The sequence below is a fragment of the Cydia pomonella genome, chromosome 6 (assembly GCF_033807575.1).
Source record: "Cydia pomonella isolate Wapato2018A chromosome 6, ilCydPomo1, whole genome shotgun sequence".
In the NCBI taxonomy this organism is placed as follows: domain Eukaryota; kingdom Metazoa; phylum Arthropoda; class Insecta; order Lepidoptera; family Tortricidae; genus Cydia; species Cydia pomonella.
Window position 1 is genome coordinate 12,597,950 of NC_084708.1, and position 20,966 is coordinate 12,618,915.

General features: G+C 35.1%; 2 protein-coding genes across 3 annotated transcripts in view; one reads left to right on the top strand and one right to left on the bottom strand.

The window, feature by feature from the left end:
• The window catches only part of LOC133518988 (negative elongation factor D), a 23,204-nt gene extending 19,408 nt beyond the window's left edge, over positions 1-3,796 (top strand). The window contains exon 12 of the mRNA XM_061852822.1: positions 3,679-3,796. Within this exon, the coding sequence (XP_061708806.1) occupies positions 3,679-3,710 (32 nt within the window). The 3' untranslated portion in view covers positions 3,711-3,796. The remainder of the gene's footprint in view (positions 1-3,678) is intronic.
• Positions 3,638-20,085, bottom strand: LOC133518990 (nuclear speckle splicing regulatory protein 1). Of its 2 annotated transcripts, none has more exons than XM_061852826.1 (5): positions 19,625-20,085; positions 18,088-18,235; positions 13,196-13,393; positions 10,892-11,057; positions 3,638-4,391 (listed from the first exon to the last, which is right to left on the bottom strand). In XM_061852826.1, coding segments are annotated over exons 1-5 (1,113 nt in total). In that variant the 5' UTR covers positions 19,627-20,085; the 3' UTR covers positions 3,638-3,792. The 2 variants fall into 2 exon arrangements, with proteins under 2 accessions (XP_061708810.1, XP_061708809.1); XM_061852825.1 differs by lacking the exon at positions 19,625-20,085 and adding an exon at positions 18,818-19,245.
• Positions 20,086-20,966: the final 881 nt, after the last annotated feature.

Genomic DNA, 20,966 nt, shown 5'->3' on the forward strand with positions numbered 1-20,966 from the left:
CACTTTTGTTATGGAAATCAGAAACAACGAAGGTAGCACAAATACCCAGACCTGAGACAATGTAGAAAAGCGACATCCTGAAAACCTATCAGAAATATCTATGGTATGTTTAGCTGTGATAGTCTTAGGGCACTAATTCTCTGACCTGAGCGTATTGTGTGACTTTGGTGGCCTTTTTTTTTTATTATATTTTAATATTTGAACTTTCATTCTGAAAAAGGACCTAAATAAAAAAAAGTAAGGAAAGCCTTCATGTGATCATATCAGTTTTTAGGATCACTGAAATCAAACACCGGATCTACACAGAAATCGATTGTAAATAATAATAATTGTCAGTTCACATTATACTTTCGGTCGCCCAGGTACGAATATCGAAAAAACAAACAAATTAATGTGGATAACATCACAAGTAAGTAGCTAAAGCACTTTTGTTATGGAAATCAGAAACAACGAAGGTAGCACAAACACCCAGACCTGAGACAATGTAGAAAAGCGACATCTTGAAAATCTATCAAAAATGTCTATGGTATGTTTAGCTGTGATAGTCTTAGGGCACTTCTCTGGCCCGAGCGTATTGTGTGACTTTGGTGGCCCAATTTTTTTATTATATTTTAATTATTTGACCTTTCATTCTGAAAAAGGACCTAAATAAAAAAAAGTAAGGAAAGTCTTCATGTGATCATATCAGTTTTTAGGATCACTGAAATCAAACACCTGATCTACACAGAAATCGATTGTAAATAATAATAATTGTCAGTTCACATTTTACTTTTTAAGTTTATGTAGATTATCACCTATACACCACCATATTACAATAAATAGTTATAACCGAGCAAAGCTCGGTCGCCCAGGTACTAAATAAAATAAAATATAAACTGTGCCTTGAGAGATTGTCTTGTAAATAATGACATTGTTCTCTAATGTTTAGTTATTATTATTAATCGTATGGCATGCACAGTTGAAGGACAATCCTTCAACTCTTAATGTTTAGTAACAAATAATAGCGAGTCACATAATAGTATTTTATGCAACAGTTGTATAAGAAGGGTCAAAAAAGGCGAGTGGCGTGAGTTACAATGTGAGCCGGAACCGAAGGCGTAGGCGAACATTGTAAAGGAATACGCCACAAGCATTTTTTGACCTACTTATACAACGTTGCATACAATACTTTTCCTACGACTCAACAAAAATAAATCTTAATTTAAGTAAACAAAGCAAAAATATATACCTAAGACGCGCGAGCATACCTAGTTACGCACCCGGCCCGCCGCGGCACGGCCGGTCGGCGACACCTTCTCGTAACCCATGAGGCCCTGGTACTTGCTACTTGCTAAATTATATTTTTGGACAGTTTTTTCTCGATTTTGGCCACAGTAGCCTACGGAGACTAACAAGAAACGCTAAGAGGTCTTCGTAGTCTATGGGTGTTGCTATATTACGGGTGTCACATGCGTGTTTCTGACTTATGAAGTAATTGTTTTTACTATGCAACCAAATTAATATTTTGTAAGTTGGCAGCAATGCACTTAATTTAAAACTGTATTAGTTTTGATTTTGTTAGGTTGGTAGCCATTAATCGCAGTAACGTTATAGCGATTTAAAGCACAAGTGTTGTTATGAGGAATAGACAATATAGATTTTTCTTGAAACCTTTTATGTATGTTCTTATATTCGTGTTAATGAATGCATAAATGACAGATAACAGTAGAGGAGTAGGAAAAATGCATAAAAATAGCTACCATCTTGCATCTCCTCTGATTCACAAGCTTAAAAAGTTTCAACTACATATTTGCATTCAGTTTTTTTTTTTTATACTACGACGGTGGCAAGCATTCATACGGCCCGCCTGATGGCAAGCAGTCACCGCAGCCCATGGACGCCCGCAACTCCAGAGGCGTTACAATGCGCGTTGCCGACCCTTTAAAAATCTGTGTGTGTGTATTCAGTTTTGATACCGCTAATTAGTGGTTGGCTTAGCAGGGCAGCATAGTGAGCAATTTGCAGTTCAAAACCCCATTTAATTGACTTTCGAGTATTTGCAATAAAAAACCTTATATACGGAATTTTCATACCACGAGTGGTCATTGAACAGACCACATTATTATCAACATGTCCCAAGAGGCACCTTGTCGTACACATAGCTTGTTCTTAAAGTTATAAATCATAATAGTACATTACGATACAAGTGCGAAAAATAGGAAATTCGAAACGAGTGACGATAAATTAAAACACGACCGAAGGGAGTGTTTTAAATCGACACGAGTTGCAAATTACCTATTCGCACATATATCCTACAACGTTTTACAGTACATATGGCCCTTTAAATGTTCGACACAGTAACGTAATATGCTAATTTTCGCACTAGTGCGGTAAAGTAGTACCATATGTACTGTAAATAAATAATAGTACATTACGATTCAAGTGCGAAAAATAGGAAATTCGAAACGAGTGGCGATAAATTAAAACACGACCGAAGGGAGTGTTTAAAATCGACACGAGTTGCGAATTATCTATTCGCACATGTATCGTACAACGTTTTACAGTACATATGGCCCTTTAAATGTTTGACACAGTAACGTAATATGCTAAATTGCGCACTAGTGCGGTAAAGTAGCACCATATGTACTGTAAATATGTTTATAGGACATTATTATACAAATTACTATAATAAATAAACTAAGTCCCACAGTAAGCTCAATAAGGCTTGTGTTGTGTTGGACTTAGACAACGATATATATAATATATGTATAAATATCTATAAATACATATAAAACACCCATGAATCAGGAACAAAACATAAAAAAATATATCCATGCTCATCATACAAATAAATACCCTTACCAGGATTTGAACCCAGGACCATCGGATTCATAGGCAGGGCACCCACCCACTAGACCAGACCGATTGTCTGCTTGTACATATAGTTAAGGTTAAAACAATAAATAGTACTTTGCTAATCCGCGTGAAGATGACGTGCTAGTCAATCAATGCTAACCCGTTATACTTACTTGCGTATTTTTACATGCAATTAATGTTTCCACCCTCCCACCGCAAAAATAAATATGTAAATATATTTTTTAAATTTTTCTATTTCTTGAGGATGCTTCGTAGAGAGGCGGAACACGTGTCGAGTTTTGTACTTTTGGTGTTGGCTTGTTATATTTATTTTGACGACCGGGCTGGCCTCGTGGGTAGTGACCCTGCCTATGAAGCCGATGGTCCCGGGTTCAAATCCTGGTAAGGGCATTTATTCGTGTGATGAGCATGGATATTTGTTCCTGAGTCACGGGTGTTTTCTATGTATTTAAGTATTTATAAATATTTATATATTATATACATCGTTGTCTAAGTACCCTCAACACAAGCCTTATTGAGCTTACTGTGGGACTTAGTCAATTTGTGTGTAATAATGTCCTATAATATTTATTTATTTGCGTATTTATTTTTGCGGTGGGAGCGTGGGAACATTCATTGCATATAAAAATACGCAAGTAAGTATAACGAGTTAGCACTGATTGACTAGCACGTTATTTTCTCGCGGTAATCCGCAAAGTAATATTTCTTGTTTTAATTAGCATGGATTTCCGCAAAATGACGCCATTAATTATAGTTAAAGTTATCAAGTAGAACACACAAATTATGAATTGTTAAATATATAGTTTATTTTTTTATTTTCAGTCCACTGCAAAGCACATTATGTGGTGGTATAACACAAATGAAGATGAACCCGGAAATCAATTTTCTACTACTCTACTAGATGTAAGTAATATAAGTATAATAAATATCTTTAAATTAACCCTTAGCGGCTTTTCTTTCATAGTACCTTTTCAAAGCTTGCTCAAACACTTGTCCCACAGTTCTTTTCTTCCAAATGTCTATTTTGGGTTTAGGCTCTGGAGCCACCTCTGCTGTTGTCTCAACTAACGTTTCTTTAACCTCTTCTACTTGGTTCGGCGGCGTCCTCTCTTCAGGCACATCATTGCTGACATTGTCATTCTCATTCTTCTCCACATTTTTCTTTGTCTTTTTTGCTTTTGTCTTGTTTGTTTCGTCATCTTCACTTGAAGAATCAATTGAAAAATCAGAGTCTGCATCTATATTATCTTCAATTGGTTTAGGTTTTTTAGACAACCTTATATCAGCAAGATTCACACGGTTAATTTCATCATCAGAATCCACAATTTCTCCCTCAGACAGATTTCCGTCACTTTCTGCAGATAACTTTCTTTTCCTATAAGACCTTTTTTTTGCTGCATCTTCAGTATCTTCATTTTTTACTTTACGTTTATTTTTAAACGTTTCATCTGCATGACTGTCCATTGTTTCCGCAGGTATATCTAAAACCTTATCTGAACCCAATTTCTGCTCATATAAGTGGCGATAAAATCCTCCTGCAATAAGAAAGGCACCAAAATCAGTAATACACACAATTTTGGAATGCGCAAAAGTCACAAAAACCATGCCTCTCACGCCACTGCAAATTTCGTAACCTCATGCTCAAGAGGGATTTGTTTTGTAAAGGCTTTACTTGCACCGACGAAGATGTACGGTGGCAAAGTCATTAAAGTTAGATTTTTTATTCTTGAGGACTCGCGGCTTTTCCATTTCGTGAGATTACCACGTTGTCGTATAAATCTTATAAAAAGACTTAACGATTAAAAATAACCGACTTAATCGCGACGAATAAGTTCCAACTAATATAGTCACGATTAAATTAATCATCGACTAATTACCGGCGATTAATTTTTTCAATCGATTAATTAGTTCGATTAATTTTCTCTCGATTAATTTTAGCAATTAATATGATCTTTTTATCTAACTTTAAAAAGAAAGAGGTTCATAATTCGTCTGAAACATGTATAAATAATAAGTATCAGACGCTTTTTCTAATGTTCACTTAGAGACTATTAGACCAACTTCGAATTTTGTTTTTGTTTATATTGGTATGTTTAAGAGTTCGTCCCATTGTCATCAATAAATAGAATATATTTTCATTTATTCAATATTGTATTGTCATGTTACATAATAGGTGTTACATTAAATAAATAAGGCCATTTCATGACACCATGTAAGGGCATACAATAATATTATTCTATTCGAACCTAATATTTACAATACATATAGTAGTAATTACAATTTTAAGCCTAAATTATTTCTATGTCATTCTATTTAATATATGTAAATAATTGTACATGGAATTTATTATTATTAATTATTGTGAATAAACGCAGACCGACCATTGATGTAAGTAAAAGGGGTAGATATGTGACGTTAATAGTTGACAAAACTAAAATCTGGTCCAGCACCCACTCATTTGCAAATACTACACACCATTATAATGTACATGTGCACAACGAGCAACAGGGATAACCAAATATAGTTTACAGTACATATGGGGCTACTTTATAGCACTAGTGCGAGAAGTAGCATATTATGTTACTGTGTCGAACATTTAAAGGGCCATATGTACTGTAAAACGTTGTACGATACATGTGCGAATAGGTAATTCGCAACTCGTGTCGATTTAAAACACTCCCTTCGGTCGTGTTTTAATTTATCGCCACTCGTTTCGAATTTCCTATTTTTCGCACTTATATCGTAATGTACTATAACAGTGCTGCGCAAGCGAGACCCCTATATTTTGCGTATTCCTCGAGGTGCAACAGAGAAAAACTAATAACATTATACAAATGTGTAGGCGAGACGTACATACTTCTTACATTGTCGTCTTAAAGTGATATTAAGTCATTTCGATTTTTAAAAAATACAATGATTTGATATTACCTAATCTTAGACCGTCTCTCACTTCAAGCAAATATCTGAGCGAGCGAGTTACACTGAGATTAATATCAAATGATTGACTATCATATTTTTAAAGCATGAAATTGACCCTCGTTTTTTTTTCCATTCCAATCGTTCACCGAGCGCACGACTCAAGATAACCAATATAAAAGTGTGAACCTTGTTTATTCATAGTTACGATACGTATACGGATTCACTTATATTGGACAAGTTGTAAGTCATGAGAATAAGCGCCTTCAACGGCGGTCTTTATTAGGTAGCGTCAGGAAACAAATATTTATAAAATATATACAAAATTAAAATAAATAGGCACTTTATTTATTTTATGGAAAACAATTTTTTTTTCGCTAACACAAATAAAATATGTAAACCTGTATGTATTTTATATGTAAAACCGATAGTTTATCTATACAATTTAAAAAAATATGCGGAGAGGGCGGTATAAAAAGGAAAATTATAATGTATGGAGAAAAAAAAATTGTATCAAAAACGAAACCGAGCATCATTTTTAATTTTCACAATTCAATCGCTAGGCATTTCCACAGCTGCAGCTCGTTTTAAAATAGAAATAAGTGAAAGTTTTTTCTCTAAACATTATAGTTTGCATTTTTTTAACGTTAATATTGATTTTGAAGTTATATTTTTTTTAATCATTCCCTATCGAAGGCGAAATTAGCAATGTCCCACTTTTCTCGATTTGAGACGGCAGCGTGCCCTTACATTAGAATGTTCAATTTAAAGTATTCGTTCTGATTTTCATCGTTTTCATTTTCATCACCTTAGTTGCTCTACAAAGAGGACAAATTAAAACAAATACTCAAACGGTAAATACGTAGTTAGGGAGTTTCGTTCTGTTTATAATCAGCAGTTCCACTACACTAATTGCCAGTTTTTGGATGAAAATGCTTAATTTGTAAACAAAAACCACAAAAATCACTATATGTGTACCTATAAGACTTTAAGTGTTCCCTCAATTCTTCATGGATTCCATCATTAGAACTTTGAACCCGGGACGGGACCATCGGCTTTATAGGCAGGGTCACTGCCCACTAGGCCAGACCAGTCATCATACATTTTACTTGACAAATAGAGATGATTATTATTTATTTCTTTTGTTTATGATAAAAGGTTAAATTTGATTGATCTAATATCTGTTCTAAATATTTTTACACAGTTTTCAACATACATAAATACATCTTAAAACTACACTATAACTCGCATATTAAAATTGTAAATCGAGCTCTCGTTAAAAATGTTGTCCATAGTTTTCCTATTGTTGTACAAGTACTATTTAGTAATTTTTGATGGACTATTCCCGATATTTGGATTTCAAGTTAATGCAAGATATTGTTTTAACAATACTATCAGAAAAACTGAATTTTTGGTTAACAACCGGTTATTCGTATATTAAAATAAAAACCGGTTACATTCTATAGTTTCAAGGAATAGGAGCACATGATTTAAAAAGTTGCATTATTTATAAAAAAAATTGCTGACTCTACAATGCATGAAGTGGGCAGGCCTACTTGACACTCGGATAAACGTGTTACTCACATGGGTAATGCATTATTTAGCTGTCGCGCTCACTCAATAACAAGGAAATTTTTAATTTTATTTAGAAAAAAATATGTTTTCAAATGTTATAACAGTACTTACGAATGAAAAGTGATACCGTGAGCTTTGTTTTTGTGCTTGGAGCTATTGAAGCACTGGAAAAAGGCGCAACACGGCATTCTTTGGCAATATTTTATCGAATTTGATGACAATGTTGACACTTCAGCGTCACCCGTACGACTAATTCAATATAGGTCCCGGAACCTATATTTTGTGGCTCACGATCGAGCGCCTGGTACCTCATCTACCCCTATTACGTACATCAATGAGACCGACGATATTTAAGTACCTATAAGTGTCAGTAGATATTGTTATTTTTCTTGGGTATGATCAAAAAATTCTTGAAGGCAGTAGTAATTTTTATTTAATAGAAACTGTTTAAGTTTATGAATAAATTTATTTTCAGATATTTCGTTCTTTAAGCTATCGGCGAGCTTGTTGTATACCTTGTCGCCATCATGTTTGGACTTGCTTGGTGCAGTTTTAAGTTGGATTGTGTTGTGATGGCTAGATTATTTTTGGCTAGATGCAAAACAGGAGCGACGGCTCAACACTTTTCACATGCGCTGTCTACGCAACATTTTAGGCATAACTTGGCAGGACAAAGTGACAAATCAGAGGATTCTTGAAAAAGCGCAGCTGCCCAGTCTTGCCGCTCTTCTCAAATAGAGACGCTTGCGGTGGCTGGGGCATGTGCACCGGATGGAATCATCTAGAATACCTCGACGTGTCTTGCTTGGTGCAGTTGCGTATGCTAAAAGGAACGTTGGAAGACCGATGCTGCGCTTTAAAGACTGTGTTAAGCGAGACATGTCAGCATTTGAAATCGACCACCATGCCTGGGAAACTTTAGCTGAAGACCGTGATGGATGGTGCAAGCGTGTTGTGGAGGGGAGAAAGCTATGCGACCAAGCCTGGTTTACTACGTTAGATAGCAGAAGGTGTCGCAGAAAGCAAATCGGGACTGGAACCTCAGGTGGCATGAGCTTTCTCTGCCAAAAATGTGGGAGGTCGTGCCGCTCACGCATCGGCCTCCACAGTCACCAAACCCGTTGTCTAAACAGCAATGCTTAAATCGTCTGCAATAGACGCAAAGGCCTGTGATGATGACCTAAAGCTAAATTACATCATTTTTTTAACTAACACGTGCATTTGCTCTCGAAAAGTACCATTGTGCGAATTAGACTGGCTGACGAAGACTATTATAAAATAATGGCATTTTGAGATGTTGTAAAGTTTTTTGTTTAAGGGTGTTCTTATCTCGGGGTTAGTTGACAGTTCTTAAGGTTGTATAAAAATGGAAAATATGGATTAACGGATTGTTATCTATTTTGCAATTTCTAGTCCTGTGTAAACAAAACAACTAACCGACAAAGAGTACGTGTGCTTACTATTATATATGCCACTCGTTAATAGTTTCTCAACTTATCAGGTGTTTAGGAGCCAAATTATCAAATATGCATAATTAAAAGTTGGAGGTTGTCGATGCAACTCTCTTAATCTTCACGACTTTAGACATTCATCACTTTACACATTTCACAGTTAATAAAGTACATTTGTCTCTGATTCTTGTTGAAAAATTTTTGCCATCCAATATCGTCAACTTGGACGTGTCACTACGTCCATCAGATGAATTTAATGAACTATTCCTACTAGAATCCTCATCGTCACTGATGGCACTAATTTTCACAAAATTCACATCCGTAACGCAAAATGTATGTATGGAGTGCATTCAATGCAAGTAAGAACTAATTACTGAATTTACAAACCGTATAGAAAACAACTGATAAGAGGAAAGTAATTTGTTTACTCTTTCATACTCATATGTCGTTCTCTTTCTAAAGTGTATAAAATACCTGCGCTACAAGCCCTAAACCCTAGAGATGCCGCGCTAAGCTAATCTGCTCTATAGGTAGTAACCATCTTGTATTATTGAAGCAAATTTATATAACACTAGAATGATTTTCAATGCACATATATTTGTACGTGGAACGTGTACAATTCTAAAAGTTCGTATAATGAGTCACTTAAAGATGATGCAGTGAAATAAAACCTTGATTGAAAATATACCTGTTTATCAGTTTTTTGAGATACAATTTATTGGAGTGTGATGTGTATTTTACGAAAGCTGGCAGTGTAAAAACTGTACGTCTACCGTTTAAAAAAAATCTCGGATAATATTTCGTGCTAGAATTGTATACGACTTTCAATGTGCCCTCAGTCGACAACAAGGCTTATAATATCCAGGCTTTGAATATTATCTTATAAATAAGCACAGTTCTTGTGCGTCTATTTGTGGTAGGTTTTACAATTCTAGTTACTTTTTTATTAATCTTACGGATGATAATCTGGATAGAAGTCTTTCAAGGGTAATTCTCATAATTAAAATCGCTGATGTGTGACAATGACAATAAGTTATAAAAATGTCGCATGTCTTCACACAACCTTAGGTATCCAAATAAACAAAGTAAAAAAAATCCTACATGTACACGTATACGTCAGACAATATAAACCTTAATAGATACCCAAAAAGCACCATACAAAATCACTGGGGGCTCAAATTTTCATACAAAAAGTGCCTGTGGAAATAATACTTTTCAATAACATCTTGAATTTTTGTTACATGCAAAAATGACCGCCTGTCAATTTTCAATCAAGATTTAATCGATTAATATTGCGATTAAGTCAATTTCAATCGTACTTTAGATCGACTAAAGTAATCGCGATGAAATTCTGACGATTAATTTTTTAATCGATTAATGCCCATCTCTGTTTGAGAGACCGTAAAACGAACGATTGGCTGAGACAACAGAGCAAGGTCACCGATGTTGTAAAACGCGTAGCCAGAATGAAGTATGGGTATAGGCTGGTCATATAGCACGAAAGACCGATTCGTGGAGTAAACGACTACTGGAGTGGCGCCCATGGGAGGAGGAACGTCCTCAAAGTAGACCCCAGATGCGTTGGGACGACATCAAAAGGACTGCGGGGAAGAAGTGGCTCCAGGGTCCACAGAAGAAGTATAGAATGAAGGAGGCCTACACCCGAAGGGTAGAGACGGGCTAAAGAGCTAATTCTGGACAATAATATTACATAATAATAATAATTCAGCCTATATACGTCCCACTGCTGGGCACAGGCCTCCTCTCATGTGCGAGAGGGCTCGGGCTATAGTCCCCACGCTAGCCCAATGCGGATTGAGGACTTCACATACACCTTTGAATTTCTTCGCAGATGTATGCAGGTTTCCTCACGATGTTTTCCTTCACCGAAAAGCTAGTGGTAAATATCAAATGATATTTCATACATAAGTTCCGAAAAACTCATTGGTACGAGCCAGGATTTGAACCCGCGACCTCCGGATTGAAAGTCGGACGTCATATCCACTCGGCCACCACCGCTTCAATAATATTACATAAAAATCGAATCGAAAATCGAAATCGAATAATATTACATAAAAATTTTAAATCCTTACCTAAATCACTCTGCTTAGTAACATCACCGATTTCTTCTAAATACTCTTCACGTTTTTCTTTCTCCTCCTCTAAACGCAAATCTTCCAATTTCTTTTTATATGCTGATGTCACAAACACCTCCTTGTCCTTAAACTCATCACCTTCTTTTTCTCTTTCTTTTTGAATCTGAGTAACATAATATTTAATTAATGTTTGTCTAAAGTGGTTCATACGAGGGTTGATCGAAAACTTCGCGACCTGGCCAATTAAAAAAAAAATTCTTTTTTCTGCCGCCATTTTGAACTGTCATTATTCAACTGCCTTCCCGCGAAATTTCAATTGGCGTCTATATTTAAAAGCAATTTTACGGCATATTTAAAGTTACGTGTCGGTAGATATCGTGAAAATGGAGAAATTAGAGCAGCGTGCTGTGATTAAATATGCCAAATGTGGGTTTGAATTATTGCCCCACCCACCCTAACTGTTCCCCAATTTAAAAAAACATATGGGTGGTATGATATTTTCAAGCAACACCGAGGTCCAAGCTGAGGTGGATGCCTATTTTGAAGGTCTCGAGGAAAGCTTCTTCAAAAGTGGTGTAATGGCTCTGGAATCCAGATGGAACAAGTGCATTCAACTCGACGGGGACTATGTAGAAAAATAAAAATAAATTAAAAAACCTCTGTTTTGTTTTTAATATTCAGACCGCGAATTTTTCAATCCACCCTCGTAGTTAGGGCTGCCAGTTTATATAAATTGCATAACACGACATTTGGCTGACGACATATTATAGCTGCGCTTGTAAATTCCAACAATGCTCGATTTTTGAAAACCCTGAAAATATATCTAAGGTTTTCTTTCCATAAAATTTGACAGATCACATAGAGGAATTTACTAGCGCAACAACATGAGGAAAATTTTATTATATGAAACATATTAATATTTGTAGGAATATAAGTGATACAAGAAGTATCCAAGTTAAGCACAGATTTTTATACTTGAAGCGGCGAATGATGATCCCTATGACAGTTCATTTTTATAGATTCGTCATGTCCGTCTGTCTGTCCGATTATGTCACCGCCACTTTTTTCCGAAACTATAAGAGCTATACTGTTCAAACTTGGTAAGTAGATGTATTCTATGAACCGCATTAGGATGTTTACACAAAAATAGAAAAAAAAAACAATAAATTTTGGGGGTTCCCCATACTTAGAACTGAAACTCAAAAAATCTTTTTTCATCAAACCCATACGTGTGGGGTATCTATGGATAGGTCTTTAAAAATGATATTGAGGTTTCTAATATCATTTTTTTCTAAGCTGAATAGTTTGCGCGAGAGACACTTCCAAAGTGGTAAAATGTGTCCCCCCCCCCCCCCCCCGTAACTTCTAAAATAACAGAATGAAAAATAAAAAAAATATATATGATATACATTGTCATGCAAACTTCCACCGAAAATTGGTTTGAACGAGATCTAGTTAGTAGTTTTTTTAAATACGTCATAAAATTAAAAAAAAAATATATTTTTCATCAAACCCATACGTGTGGGATATCTATGGATAGGTCAAAAATCAAAAATGATATTTAGGTTTCTAATATCATTTTTTTCTAAACTGAATAATTTGCGCGAGAGACACTTCCAAAGTGAAAAAATGTGTGTCCCCCCCCCCCCCCCTGTAACTTCTAAAATAACAGAATGAAAAATCTAAAAAAAATATATGATATACATTACCATGCAAACTTCCACCGAAAATTGGTTTGAACGAGATCTAGTAAGTAGTTTTTTTAATAAGTCATAAAATAAAAATATTTTTTTTTCATCAAACCCATACGTGTGGGGTATCTACGGATAGGTCTTCAAAAATTATATTGAGGTTTCTAATATCATTTTTTTCTAAACTGAATAGTTTGCGCGAGAGACACTTCCAAAGTGGTAAAATGTGTGTCCAAAGTGGTAAAATGTTGAACAAGATCTAGTAAGTAGATTTTTTTTTAATACGTCATAAATGGTACGGAACCCTTCATGCGCGAGTCCGACTCGCACTTGGCCGCTTTTTTTATGGAGTTACTGTCGATGTCAAATGTTTTTAGATTTTTTTTTTACTTTAACACATATTTTTATTTAGAAATGTATCAATTAAGTAATAAAAATAGGTAAAAACCTGTTTCTTCAATAATTTTTTAAATTAAGTCTATCCAAAAGTGAGTTGGAGGAACTGTCAAGCAAGTATAAGTTGAATTTAAATAAATCCAGTACAACCTGGATTAGATCAATAGTATTTGATTATTACTTTGTTTATTGAATGGATATAAATATAAAATACCTGTCTTTCAACCCTGCGTTCATTTTCCAATTTCCTTTTATGAGCAGTTTTTAACAAGTTTTCAATATACTTTGGTTGTTTATGTTCCTTTACTTTCTGTTTCTTCTCTTCCTTCTTGATGGTCATTGAATCATATATTTCATCATACTGATATATTGTAGGATCCTCTTCTATAGCTTTACTTTGAGTAATCTTTGCCTGAAAAATATTTGTAATAAATAAACATATTCATTTGTAAAATACATAGCATTTTAGTTTATGTTTATCCTCAAGTGCTTAGACAGGAGTTTCTTGCAATAATATCTACAATTTTCATAAAATAACATCCCTAATGATAAACTATTCTGTGGATCCATATTACTGTGCCCCTAGTGTAAATTTTGTCGATAGCGAAACGTGACATACGCGTTTGCGTTAAGTCTCATTTTGTATGGGTTTTTTAAAGCGCGCCAAGCGGGACGTTTTGGAAAGTCAAAAATCTCATACAAAATGACACTTAACGCAAACGCGTACGTAACGTTTCGCTGTCGAAAATATTTACACTAGGGGTACTGAACATCCATAACACATTCACTGCCAATAATACGTATTTTATTATTCCTTTATTTATTTTAAATCTCAGTTATTATTATAATTCCTTTATTTATTTTGGGTCTTAGTTTAGGTTTTTTACAATATGAATATAAAAGAAAATATAAAAACACAACAATACAAAAATATATATAAACACATTGTGAAAAACCTAAAGCAGCGGGGCAGGGCCCAAGCTGGCTGTGGTCAGGGTTGCAGAGAGAGGAACCGCCGGACTATTCGCGCCGTGTCCAAGATCACCGCCTTCTGCATCTGACCCTTGATCCAACCATCTAGCGAGAGTCTCTCAAGGTGTTGGTCAAGACTCTTCGCTATGAGACCGTTCACTGAAACGACTATTGGGACTATGATCTTTAAATCAACATCCCACATGGTGGTTATCTCGTGAGCCAAGTCTAGGTACTTACTGGACTTGTCCTTCTCGGCTTTTCTTTATTATTATTATTTGTAAAGCAGGCAGGCGGGTGCCGTTCAATTTTAATACAAACTTTTAGCATAATTTCATTTAACTACTATTGAAACTCATAATAAACATTATATATCTATCTATATAAATAAAAATGAAATGCGTTTGTTAGTCACGCCTAAACTCGAGAACCGCTGGACCGATTTAGCTAATTTTGGCATTGAAATGTTTGTATTAGACCACAGAAGGTATAGGAAATTATGATTTTGAGAAATCCAACCTCTAAGGGGGTTTAAAGGGGCATGAAAGTTTGTATGGGGTTCAGGTTTTATTTTAAGCTAGGAACTTGATAGTTTGTAAAAAGGTATTTTATTTAAATAGAAGAAAACGAATTTCAGCGTTTTCGAGAATTCGTCCCCTAAAGTGCTGAAAAAGGGGTTGAAAGATTGTATGGAGATCAAATATTTTTTTGCGTGCGGGATTTGAAACTTTGTACGTAGGCATATTATTAAAACACGAGAAATGTAATTTCAGCGTTTTTAAAAATTCATCCCCTAAAGGGGTTAAAAAGTGGTTGAAAGTTTGAATCCATTACCATTGTTTTGAAACTGCTTAAGGCATAATAGTCGATTATAAATAAAAGTTATTTCAACATTTTTGAAAATTCAACCTCTAAGGGGGGTTAAAAAGGGGATGAAGGTTTGTATGGGGTTCAACTTTTATTTTGAGCTAGGAACTTGAAACTTTGTATAAAGGTATTCTATTAAAATAGAAGAAAACTAATTTCAGCGTTTTTGATAATTCATCCTCTAAGGTGGTGAAAAAGGGGTTGAAAGATTGTATCGAGATCAAATATTTTTTTGAGTGCGGGATTTGAAACTTTGCACGTAGGCATATTATTAAAACACAGGAAAAGTAATTTCAGCGTTTTTGAAAATTCAACCCTAAGTGGGGGTTAAAAAGGTGATGAAGGTTTGTATGGAGTTCAAGTTTTCTTTTGAGCTAGGAACTTGAAACTTTGTATAAACGTATTTTATTAAAATGGAAGAAAACTAATTTCAGCGTTTTTGAAAATTCATCCCCCAAGGTAGTGAAAAAGGGGTTGAAAGTTTGTATGGAAGTTAATCATTTTTTTAGTGGGGGACTTGAAACTTTGTATATGGGCATATTCATCATCATCATCATCTTCATGGGCATATTATTAGAATAAAACAAAAACAAATTCAGCGTTTTCAACAAAATTTTTCCTAAAAGGGTTAATTAGGGGTGGATAGTTTGAATCCATTACAAATGCTTTAAAACTTCATAGAAAAACATAATGTAAGATTTAAAAAAGTTATTTTAACGTTCTTGATAATTCAACCCCTAAGGACGTTAAAAAGGGGGTAGAAGTTTATATGTGGTACGAGTTTTTTTTAAGCTAGGAACTTGAAACTTGGTAAACAGGCATTACCTCTATATTCAAAATATTCAAATAGACGAAAACTGATATATAACACCTTTTTTGAAAATTCATTCCCTATGTTAGTGAAAAAAGGGTTGTAAGTTTGCATCGGAAACGAAATTTTTTGTAAATAGTGATCTTGAAATGTCGTAAAAGACACAATAATAGGAAACAAGAAAATAGATTTCAGCGTTTCTAGAAATTAATTCCCCAAGGGAGTTAAAGTGGCGTTCATTGAAAGTTTGTATTAATTCCCTAAATTGGTGGAAAAGGGTTTAAAGTTTGCACTCGATTGGAATAGTGGACTTGAAAACCTTCTTAAGGAATTGAGATGGATTATATCGAGAAGAAAATAACAATATAAAGTGTCACTGTCACAGATGATTGTCATTGTTGGTTGTCGAACTTTATGGGTGCGTTCAGAAATGGAATATGGTAAAAAACCTGACCATAAGTATTTAAACTACAAATAAAACGAAATTAGAGTCAGACCAAGCTAAGTTAGCAGCGGTTTTGATAGCCCAGACGGGGCACGTGTTATTTTAAACGTCCAACTTCTACTTAACACTTGCACCGTCTGGGCTATCAAAATCGCTGCTAACTTATCTTAGTCTGACTCTAGAAATCAGAGGTTAACTTGAAAAATACAGCCGCCATCTTGAATTTCTGCATATTTGGTCTAAACAAGATGAAAATCGATATCTGAAGATCCGAGAAGCCTTTTATTATGAATCTGAGGCCAAAATTGATAAAATACCACCATCTTGGATTTCTGCATTTTTGCTCTGATCAAGATAAAAATCGATATCTGAGGATCCGAAAGACGCTTTATTATGAATCTGAGGGAAAAATTGCAAAACTCGGCCGGCATTTTGTTCTGATCAATACTGCCATCTTCAATTTCTCTGCTCTGATGAAAAAAGGGTACTTATTTGTCAAGTCAGTAACATCTGTAAAAGAATAATTGGATAATCCGTGACCGTGACGTGCTAAAAGGGACTATAAATTTATATAATACGAATACGATAAGTGATACGAAGTTCACCGGGTCAGCTAGTGTATAAAAAAAACACATAATGTTATTAGTGACATAATATATAACGCATAATCATAAGAACATTCTTCATAACAATCCTTAGGAATAATTTTACTTGTTATAACATACATTTCGTATTATAATTAAAATGTAGTACAATATTTTAACGAATGATCAGGTGACATAATGTTCTATGATATACTTGATGTCAATCAAACTATTAAATTAGACAACAATGTACCTATTCAACTTTAAGGCTGTTCGCGTTAGGTACAACGACGAGCAAAGCGAGGAGGAGTGTTAGATAGAACTACGGCCATGTGGGCACAACTTTAAGTCTCGGAAATGTGCTTGTCCATTTTCACTAGGCGGTTATATGCCTTCAAAATTATGATGTTAGTTTTCATGAATAAAAGACGTTCTGAGTATAAATTAGTATACAAATTGAACATTATACTGGTTGTCAATCCTGTCCATCATATACGATGGTGAAAAAATGGCCAGCTGAATTCAAGCGTGGACGAGATAGTATCGCAGATGACCCTCGTCCCGGGAGGCCAACAACGGTGACTAACACGGACAATGTGGCAATTATATGCGAAATGATAATGAAAGACCGGCGATTAAAGGTGCGGGAAATAGCTGACATCGTAGGCATCTCTTATGAAAGAACTCAAAATATTATAGTCAACGAATTAGGTTTTTCCAAGGTGTCGGCGAGATGGGTCCCGAGGCTTCTTTCAGTGCAACAAAAAATCGCTCGCCGTACTAATTCACGTGAAGATGTGGATCCACCACTATACACCAGAGACCAAACAGCAATCGAAGCAGTGGGTTCGTCCTGGATCTCCGCCTCCCAAAAAAGCCAAAGCAATTTTGTCGGCCATTAAAGTCATGGCATCTGTTTTCTAGGATGCAAAGGGAATAATAATGGTAGACTATCTTCAGAGAAGTAAAACTATAAATTCCGACTATTATTGCGAGTTATTACGCAGATTACGCGAGGCTCTGAAGATAAAAAGACCTGGAATGTTGACAAAGAAAGTTATCTTCCACCAGGACAATGCACGTGTTCACACGTCACTAAAATCAATGGCGGAGATTGCCAAATTTGGGTTTGAATTATTGCCCCACCTACCCTAACTGTTCCCCAATTTAAAAAAACATATGGGTGGTATGATATTTTCAAGCAACACCGAGGTCCAAGCTGAGGTGGATGCCTATTTTGAAGGTCTCGAGGAAAGCTTCTTCAAAAGTGGTGTAATGGCTCTGGAATCCAGATGGAACAAGTGCATTCAACTCGACGGGGACTATGTAGAAAAATAAAAATAAATTAAAAAACCTCTGTTTTGTTTTTAATATTCAGGCCGCGAATTTTTCAATCCACCCTCGTATAATATAAAAATGCAATATACCTGACGATTAATGTTGTCACTGGGTCTCAATAATACTGGCTTGTTATTAGAGTCATCATCAGACTCGGAATCATTGCCAAACACATTCCTCGATGCTTTAAATATAGGTTTATTTGGCTTATTTTTGTCTGGTAAAATAAGTCCATACCTGTGAATAAAAATTATATAATATCAAATTGCTAAATCAGTAGGAAAAATTATACACACCAATTAAGATTACTTGCAAATGATTATGGACAACAACACTACTACTTAGCTCTTTAGCGATAAGACTGCCTGTTGTCTAGCTCTATCATTAATAACTTGTTTTTCTTAGCTGTATCTTTTACTGAGGTGTGCCAATAAAGAGTATTCATCTATCTACTTTGAAGCTATGTAGTGTTACTAGTGTGAGTTCCTGAAGGTGAGTAAAATTGTTAGAGCTCGAAAGGATACACTTTGTATGTAAGTTAACTTACATCAAAGGATAAGTTGAAGTTCAATTTGTGAAACCAAATTAATGTATTCTTTGTAACTAAAAACTTCAAAAATAAAGGCTAAGTATTATCCTATTATCATCATTCATTATTGTATGTAGGTTGTGTTGCGCTTACAAGCAGGCCGTACGCTTGTTTTTTATTAGCAATTAATGAACTACAACAGTTAGTAACCATTATTTATTACAAAGTAATTGCAATGGTATTCTAAATCGTAAAATGAAACCGGAAAACAATATGCCAGAATAACTTACTTTTTACTGCTGCTAGACATAACGATACGGACACGAAATAATTATGCTGCAGTAATATCTTTTGATTCTAGGTTATTTTAGTGGTACTTAAATGAGTTTAATAACATTTATATTTATCACTTTTTAACATAGAAAAGGATAGTATAGAACGACTCAAACGACTGTCAAGTGCTCAAGTGTCAAATGGACCGTAATTCAAGAGCAAAAAAACTACGACAATGTTGCCATTGCAATAAAATGTTTGTAGTATAATATATTGCAGGGATAGCCAACAGGTCGATCGCGACTGTTAGTCCAGTCGATCGTGGCAAGGCAAAAAATATAAATACGTAGACCAGTTTCATTTAAGGTTTCAAGAAGTATGTAATTCGTAGATCGCACAGGGTTTCGTTAGTAAACAGGAGATCTTGGGTTTAATCAAGTTGGCCACCCCTGGTATATTCCTTTGTTGCAAAAAAACACGCTGAGATAATTTATTTATTGGTAATTTTAATTATATGAGTAAAAGACGTAATTTCATTTACTTATTATTACATAAGTACAAGGCGCCCTAATAACAACTTAAACATCCCGGATTTTTGGTTGGAAACCTGTAGGGCTAGGATGGTCGGCTCTTTATCATTTGTCAACATGCCTGTCGAATGTAACAAGTATGTAAGCGCGAAAGTGACGGGCATAGTGACAAGTGATAAAAATGGAACCATGCTGCCACCGCTGGTATTGCACTTCGGGTATTTATAACATTTGGTACAATAATTTACAAATATGTTAAGAACAAATTCAGATGTAATTTATTGTATTACTTACATACATCTCTCTCAAGAATAGTAGTCTATAGTCTATTTTTTTTTATCCCGTAGACTAAAATGACATTTCATGTGTTGCTGGTTTTTTAAGTCTTATAAATAGTAATGTGCTACAACCGGTACTAACCGAAAATAAACTATTGGGAGTTACTTATATAGGCATGTAACATCATTTTGAGGCATTTAGAAAGTTTGTGTCCAGGTCTAAACAGAATATTTCTAATATTTAAAAGCGATTTTATTGTAAGATTAACAGTCACCTCGAAGCTCATAATGCAATTTTTAAATGTTTGAGTGGATTAGTAGTGAGTAGATTTTATTTATTGTTTACTTCCTATCATGTAGTGAGTAGATTTCATTAATAGTTTATTTTGGATCTAAAATTAATTTAATATTTATCGGTTATTCACAAACCGAAATCAAACATCAGCACTATTTGTTTTAAGCTGGTCACATTATTTCTGCGTTTGACATTTGTGGTTGTCATTTTAGTCTACGGAATAAAAGAACAGGGCCAATGTCGAGGTGTGGACTTTTGACTTAGCACTATTTGTTTTAAGCTGGTCACATTATTTCTGCGTTTGACATTTGTGGTTGTCATTTTAGTCTACGGAATAAAAGAACAGAGCCAATGTCGAGGTGTGGACTTTGACTTATGTGAGCAGAGAATGTTCGGTTTAATTTTGATTTTTGTGGAAGGATAGACTGGGAACCTAAAACAAACAAATATTATGGACATCACAGACAAACACATGACATGACACATTCGACATAATACCAACATTAGTAAAAAGAGCGGAAAGCGGATGACAGATTGTTAAGGCAAGCAACATAGCGGATGAAATGGAGGAAAAAACATAGAATTTAAAATATATAGATAGATAGAAATATAGTAAGAGTAAAAATTAAAGTTTTATATCATGCTCCTGTATATACTTAATAAGAATAGAAGTTAGAGGCGGGTCCATTAGAGTGAGAAGTGAGTAGAAATCTTGGTAGAAATTTATAGGTCGTAGAATATTTTCAGGTAGCACATCATACAAAGAGTAATTGAATCTCGGACAAGAAAAGAAAATGTGATCTACGGTGCCTTCGTCGAACCCACATTCGCACAGTGAGGTATCCCGGACCCGTATCTTAGCAAGAAATAAAAGCCATTTATGGAAAAAAAAAGAACAGAGGGCCTACCGCGAACCACGTTCGACGTGTTACCTCTCGGTCGCACTTGTAAATTCGTACGTAAGTGTGACAGGGAGGCAACACGTCGAACGTGGTTCGCGGTAAACCCTCTGAGGGCCTACCGCAAACCACGTTCGACGTGTGGCCTCCCTGTCTGTCACACT